We start from the raw sequence: 7,345 nt of genomic DNA on the forward strand, positions 1-7,345 counted from the left end.
ATCCTTTAAGGGCAAGTGATAAAACCTTGACAAGTTGCGGACCTTATAAAATCAAAGAGGATGATGCCATGGTTTATAGAAATCCTTACCTCACATCTGGGGCGGCTGGCTTTGCACTAAATGCAATCAGTAGGGACATGAAGAAGGAGTTGAAGGTGAACCTTCTTCTACTTGCATGTTACTTTTACAGTCTATCAGGAGTATTACTTTTCTTCTGTTGAAGTGACTGAGCTGCTGCTGATGTGCTGTTTTACATGGCAGAAATATGTGGAGGAAATGCGAACAATACTAACAGATGAGAACTGGAAAGTTCCAACTACAATATGTTGGGGAAAAAGAGACCGCTGGTTGACTTATGATGGAGTGGAGGATTTCTGCAAGGATTCAAAGCATAAGCTTATAGAAATTCCAATGGTACTGTCTTCTTTATATATGACACATGCATCCAGGAGAAATGTTGGCTTTATAGTTTATACACACATACTGATAAAATCCTTAATGTTTCTATATTAGCCTAATTAAATTGTTTGAGGGAGATTAGTTTTGAGAACTCACACAATCAGTTTGTTGGGATTTGCAGGCAGGCCATCACGTCCAGGAGGATCGTGGTGAAGAACTTGGACAAATCATTTACGATATTATCAGAAAAAGGAGATTCGGTTTATGATACTCTTTCATTGCTTATTTTTAATTTTTCTTAATTGAAAGAACATCATATCATTTTCTTTGATTCAAAGCAAATTGAGAGTTGAGAATTTAAGAGAATAAAGCTTCAAGAAGCTTATGATCCCACAATGTGGGATAGATAGCCCTCATGGAACAATATAAATGTAAATTCGTCTCCTCCTCAGAAATAACTAAAACTACAATCATTGGATGATGTAATGCAGAACTGAATTGTATATTGAATAAATTGTAAAAATAAATGGATAATCCAATTACAAGCTTATGTTACTGCAGCATTGTATACATTGATCTATGTTAGGAGAAAAACAAAAGATATACATCAAACTTGTTGTGTTAGTAATGAATAATCTAGAATGTTAAAGGGGTTGTATATATTTCGGAAGCTGCTTTATTGTCTTATTTTTTTCATATTCTGTATGATGTGAGTGTTCGTAAAATCAATCTCTTTATCTAAAAATGGTGACTTCTGCTGATAAGCACTATTTTTTACTCTGCTGTGGTGGCTGTTGGTATGGATCAACCCAGCAATTATCTTCTCTAATTGCCTTTTTCCATCTGTTCTTGAATCTTTCTAGTTCAACTAAGGATAGCTTCCTCACCTGCACGAATCAGGTATGCAAGTGCAATGAATTAAAGACTCGCTTATTAACCAAAGAACCGCCTTTACAGGAAAAATTTTGTCAAATTCTTACCTCAATTCTAGGGCCAGATGGAGGTGACCGTGATGGTGCCTGCAAATTCAAAGTTATCAAATTACAGAACTGAGACTAGTGTAAATATTATGCACCACATTAGTTTTGATTATATACCAGTTGTTCTGAAGTAGGCAAGCTTATATTTTTAGCAGCTTGATCTTGTTCTTCAGCATTCGTCTGCAGTGTTGATGATCATCATTAGTGAAGAATAGGTGATATGAATTACATAAAGGTTTCCATCGTAAAATTAAAGGTACAGGCTTCTAACTTTGTTTGCTGCAGAACCCCCTAGTGTAGGAAGACCATAATGAACAATGTACTCAGAATCAACAATTCCTATGTTTTTGGTTCGATCACCCTGTGAAGAATTTATTCAACATAAGAAACATGTGGAAGAGAAATATGTAGTTGAGACAGGAGGAGGGAACTACCTGTGAACAATAACCAAGCTGAAAATCCAATCCCCATGCATGAACCAAGTCATTCTGTTACAATATCAGGCCAAGAAACATTAAGAAAATCAGATCTATCTTACCCTATCTACTTGTATTGCTAACCAATATTAAATGTTAAAACTTAAACATTGATATGCTATAATCAAGTGAACAAGTTAATTACTCTATGATCATGTAAATCAGCAATCTGAATGTTTTGGAAATATATTAGAGAAGCTGTACCTGAATCATATGCCACACACAGCGCCACGATGCTCTTGAAAATACAGGAGCCATCATTTCAACAAACCTGCCATATCATATGCAGTATATATTGTCAATTCTCAACTTCAGATGCATATTTTACTACTTAATTACTACATATTGCTAATATCATGAGAACTTGAGCTTCCTACCCTGTGCATGGAGGATCTGTGCTATTTTCATTGCAACGCCTTCCACCACCAATTGTCTTGTTTATCTTTCTGTTCATTCAACACCAAGACATGCACCATGTAAACAGCAATTTTACACATGTTAAACAGAAAAATCTGATGAGTTTTTTTTTTTGGTCTGATAAAAAAATATGTGATGAGTAGAATAAGACAATAACGCTTGGGATCATAAGTATCATTAGAGGTTTAGCACTGCAGATTAATCAGATTCCTAATGCTGTGTGCGGTGTAGATCTCCATATATATTTAGAAATGATAGACACCTATGTACTTCTGATCTCTTGTCTCTTGCTGTAAGATCATGATGCACCTCCGAGCTGTCAGGATCAAGTGCTGGCTGTGATATTTCAAGCCCCTCTTTTTTAATAATTGATAGATATCTGCATTGAAGAAATCAAGATACAGAATGTTAGTCTTACAGTTTTTAGAGCATAAATGCATATCTAAAACATAAATAAGCAGGTGCATGTACACATGTACCTTCCAACATTAAAGTTCTCAATTCCAAGGTCTTCATCCCAAAGGAAGATGAATGCATACTCAGAAACAATATCTGGGTGTAAGAATCGCTTCGCATACCACCTAAGTGAAATAAACATACCTAACAATGTTATTTGAACTGACTATAAACATCCAAGGAAGTACCAATATCAGATTACATTTGTGGATAGGGAATCATTACCACTTGGTTTGATTCATAGCAGATACATGTATGGCCTGACCACTCCATTCCAAATCCCGCCAATCATTTACATTACCATCATAATGAAATAGCATTACGACGAAATCACTTGATAGAAACTGTACAATCAAAAGTACAAGTAGAAATTGAATCCAATGAACTCAAAGATACAAAAACTGAAAAAAGTGCGTGACAGACAATTTGGTTACAGTACCTTGTTTACAATTTTGTTTGCACTTTCTTTTTGCTTAATTCCAACTGCCATGGCAAGTAAATTTGTTGATGACTTTGGTTTCTAAACAAAAGCATGAGGATCATATATCTTTGCATTCAAATATCACCAGAAAGAAACGAAATTTGTAGTAATCACAACTCTATTTAGATCTAATTAGCAAATTATTCAGGCCTATAAATTCGGCACACCTTTGGAGTTCGGGGTCCCCATAACGGCTGCATTACAAAATCAGAGGTCTTGGAAACAATTCCTTTAGGTAATGCCTCTGTTCCCTCAGGTCTGCATTGAGCCTGTACATGAACATAACACAACATCAATCAATTAAGTTAGAACATCAGCCATTTATAAAATCGAATGCCATAGAAACAAACCTCGCAATTTTTAGACATTGCATTGTGCATAGCATCAACCAATCCCCATGATAAGAACTTCTGTGATTAAATGAAATGCCTCATCAAGCCAGAAAAGAATCGAAAGAACATTCACAATCACACATTATATATGTGTGCAATCTTCATAGTATACCTCTTTATAATCTGTGACAACAAAATGGCTTCCAAAGAAGAAAACTGCAGAAAGCATCAGCAGGCTAGAAAGGAGACATGAACGAAAGAATAACTTCCTTCGTTTAGGGTCCTTCTGAGAAATCTGAACCCAATAGCTAATGAGAGAACATACGAAGCAGAACATGAAAGCTCAAATCATTCTCTGTCACAGGAAGAACTTACAGAAATGGTGGTCTTCTTCATCTTCAACAAGGCTAACTAGCTAGCTAGCTCCTTGGTATCAACAAAATAAGAACAAATCTCAATGAATTGAAGAGAATGGTGCGAGTTAGAGTAGAAACTAATCTTGTTTGTGATTTGAGAATTGAATAACGAGGTTTGTCAACGAATGAGCTTAAAAGAAGTGCAGAAGGTGGAGTGGTCTACGTTACTTCGATACTACCAAAAGAGTTTGGTTATAAACAACTCAGAGTTTCCTTAAGCGGGCGGCCACAGCTAACATTGACGCCACGTACCCAACGAATGGCCTAAGTTTACGCGCCAAGAAGTGGGAAGAGTGTGGACCATTAAGCTGCTTAAGGCCAGGCCCCAGATTTGCGGCCTTTGTAACTAGATTAAAATGCATTGCCGGTTTGATCAGTATTCTATGACATATTCTACATATATGAACATGAAAGAAACGTAGAAATAGTACTTGTCAGTAAGCCGTGGTCTTGTTGGTTAAGGTGTTTAACTGACAACTTTAAGGTTATGAGTTCAAACATATTATTTAGTGTTCAAACTAGTTAGCTTCCCTTCATTCTCTTGTTTGAGTCAGCAATGTTATCTCAAATCTATTCAACGAAATAATGACTTCCTCATATTATTGATTTGATCAAAGTGGTATAAAGATTCCCATAAACATCAGAATCCATATTTTGCTAAGCCCTATAAATATTAGGAACTCTCAAGTTAGGATGTTCTCTGTTACAATGCTCTTCAATGAAGATTCAGTGAGCATGAAACAAAAATAAAAGAAATAACTTGACCAAATCCGAAGACAATACTCAATAAGATAAGATTCTTATTTTATAACTCAACTTGAAATATCTTGGGCTTTTCCATTTTGTATACAAAAATGAAGAAGACAACTTCCAAATATCTTGAGCCTTTCCGGCTTTATTATCATCTTCCAAATCATTATAAGGATATTAGCAGGGATAGTCACAATTGCATATAAAAAATGGACCACGGGGGTTGAGATCACAATGTCCAACACCACCTTTCCCATAATAAACTTTACAAATATTGTCGCAACACGCTAAATTGCATTTCTGATCACATTTACCCACGGCGGCTTTGCAAGATTTATCAATCGCTGGGGTTGAGTTTGTTTTCTCAGAACAAGAGTAATGGCAATTGCAAGTGTTTTTCTCGTCACAAATTCCGGCACCACCAGGATGATCATTGTCACAAACTGCATTGCAGTCAAGGCTTTCACAAGAACCCATTGGTTTGGTACACATAGATGTTTCTGCCTTCACAAACATCCCCATCACCGCAACTGCATGTCATCGATCACCATTTTCATCAGTGTAAGTTAAGTTAGTTACCATAAATCTGTACGTTAATTTACTTTGGTATTCAACCATATAAAATTGTAAGCATGAATCAATCAAGAGGCAACTAAGATAACAACTTGATAGGTTTGGAAAACAGAAAATCGAGGATAGTAACTCAAATTGTTATTAGGAGATCGATAGGATGATATATGTACCTGATGCAAATGCGAGTAGAGCAAGCTGAGTGCAAGATATGATAGCCATCTGGGAGAGCTTGCTATACTGTAATCTATGTATTGTTGCCTGTTTTCATTTCTGTAGAAAATTTTGATGGATATATATAGGGACACAGCATGAAAATTATGTGGAAGGTGTTCCAGCCCAAAACAATCGTGTAGGTGTAAATGTAATTTATTAAAATTTTCTTCTTATAGAAGGATTTAATGGATTTTGGAAATGTATTTAATATATTTTTCTTCTTTTTTTGAATAAAATATATTTTTCTTCTTATAGAAGGATAGATTAATGAATTTTGTTTTTCTTTTCTGGTAGATTATGTACATTGTTTGCACCCTCATACTAGATAAATTATCACTTTAATAAAAAAAATGATCAATATAAACATGAGTGTATATAAACATGAACGTATATTTGACCTAAATTATTATTTTTTCTTTTTAAAAAAGAATAGTTTATTGGATTCCTTTTATGGTATATTATGTACATATTTGGAGTTATTTGCACTAAATAACTTACCACTTTATGTGTATTAGATTTTTTCATTTCAAATGATAATCATTTCATTAGAAGATGCATGCTTATGTCAAGATAGTCATTACGTATATCCACATGCCTCCCAATGGACAGAGTAATACATCATGGTGAAAGACACCACAGTGATACATAGGATATATCACCTATATCTTGGTGTCATCGTGCACTTAATTATTTAAAGCAATCCTACTACATGAACAATATCATAAAAGCTTGAAAGGCTCGTTATATATGAACGAGCTTATACTTTTTAGTTTTCATTTATATAAGAAACCAGCTAGGCCCGTCGTTATTTAAAATTTTTGTAAGGCTTGACTTGAGTTGAGTTAAGCAAGTGCAATAACAGGACTGAATAAGTGGGATTAGTGTCAAATGTTGTTTTCTCTTCATTTGAAAAAAAAAATTGAATAAATTAGAATTGTTATTATTATTATTATTTTTTAATCAAGGAAGCAATTCTATATTATAATTATCACTCAATTGAGCAAGTTGAAACAAATGTATTGTAACACATTCAAATAACTTGCTGGAGGGTCATCTCAAGCCAGAATACAAACATAACAGAATGTTGTGGTAGTACTCATAGTGGTACATATGAATAGGTTCATTCATTTAACAGTTTAAACTCTACTATAGAACAACTTGAATCCTTTTGGTACTACGCCGAAAGATTCGCTATGACTACTTGCATGTGTTAAACCAAAACATACAATTGGTCACAGGAACTTGGCAGGACGGGATCGTACAAAGACGAGGATGATGTTGTGGACTAGTCCAAACCAGCCTTGATGGGTCTGATGTGCACATTTTCCTTACTTGCTTCATTGGGCTGCTATGTTGGGCTTACCAACTCTATCCTTTAGTTAGGTTTTTCTTTGTAGTTTTTTTTTCAGTTGTTCTATTTTCCTGTGCCTATCATGTTTGTTGGGTTCACCTTTTAGGATGATATCATGTTTGTTGTGCCTATGTCCTAGGGACTCTATGAGTGAATACAATCTATCCTATGTACTAGTGAGAGACATGTCTCACAACTACTTGTCTATTTGTAGATGATAGCGGTAGAGTATATAATGGATACTTTATTCATTCGCTTTACCCATTCTATAAAAGTTGTGATTATAATTTTTAAAAAAAAAAAAAAAAAAAACTCAACATTAAGTCGTACTCGATAGCCACATTAAGTCACGGCCGTTCAACTGTCATGTCCTAAGCAAATCGCATTAGCCTTTATGGGCTCGATCGTTCATTTGGTACAAGTTTTGTCTATTTTGGATGTAAGATAACATAACTTGTGTCTATTCCAACAAATCTTAAACAAAACTTTATCAAACAAAAT

The 7,345-nt window shown here is 34.9% G+C and overlaps 2 protein-coding genes across 2 annotated transcripts in view; one reads left to right on the plus strand and one right to left on the minus strand.

Annotated features, from left to right (window-relative positions):
* Positions 1-667, plus strand: part of LOC101291696 (haloalkane dehalogenase-like) — a 2,741-nt gene extending 2,074 nt beyond the window's left edge. The window contains exons 11-13 of the mRNA XM_004292277.1: positions 1-155; positions 262-414; positions 581-667. Coding sequence (XP_004292325.1) covers positions 1-155; positions 262-414; positions 581-667 — 395 coding nt within the window. The remainder of the gene's footprint in view (positions 156-261; positions 415-580) is intronic.
* A 393-nt stretch (positions 668-1,060) lies between these two features.
* LOC101291991 lies at positions 1,061-5,229 on the minus strand. Its single transcript, XM_004292278.1, has 15 exons — positions 5,022-5,229; positions 3,714-3,757; positions 3,560-3,619; positions 3,377-3,478; positions 3,168-3,248; positions 2,954-3,072; positions 2,752-2,853; positions 2,535-2,651; positions 2,233-2,301; positions 2,060-2,126; positions 1,814-1,867; positions 1,651-1,740; positions 1,497-1,559; positions 1,380-1,418; positions 1,061-1,286 (listed from the first exon to the last, which is right to left on the minus strand). Exons 1-15 carry the CDS (start codon positions 5,227-5,229, stop codon positions 1,167-1,169), a joined length of 1,335 nt encoding a protein of 444 aa, XP_004292326.1. The 3' UTR covers positions 1,061-1,166.
* Positions 5,230-7,345: the final 2,116 nt, after the last annotated feature.

This window comes from Fragaria vesca, linkage group LG2 (assembly GCF_000184155.1).
Source record: "Fragaria vesca subsp. vesca linkage group LG2, FraVesHawaii_1.0, whole genome shotgun sequence".
Classification (NCBI taxonomy): Eukaryota; Viridiplantae; Streptophyta; class Magnoliopsida; order Rosales; family Rosaceae; genus Fragaria; species Fragaria vesca.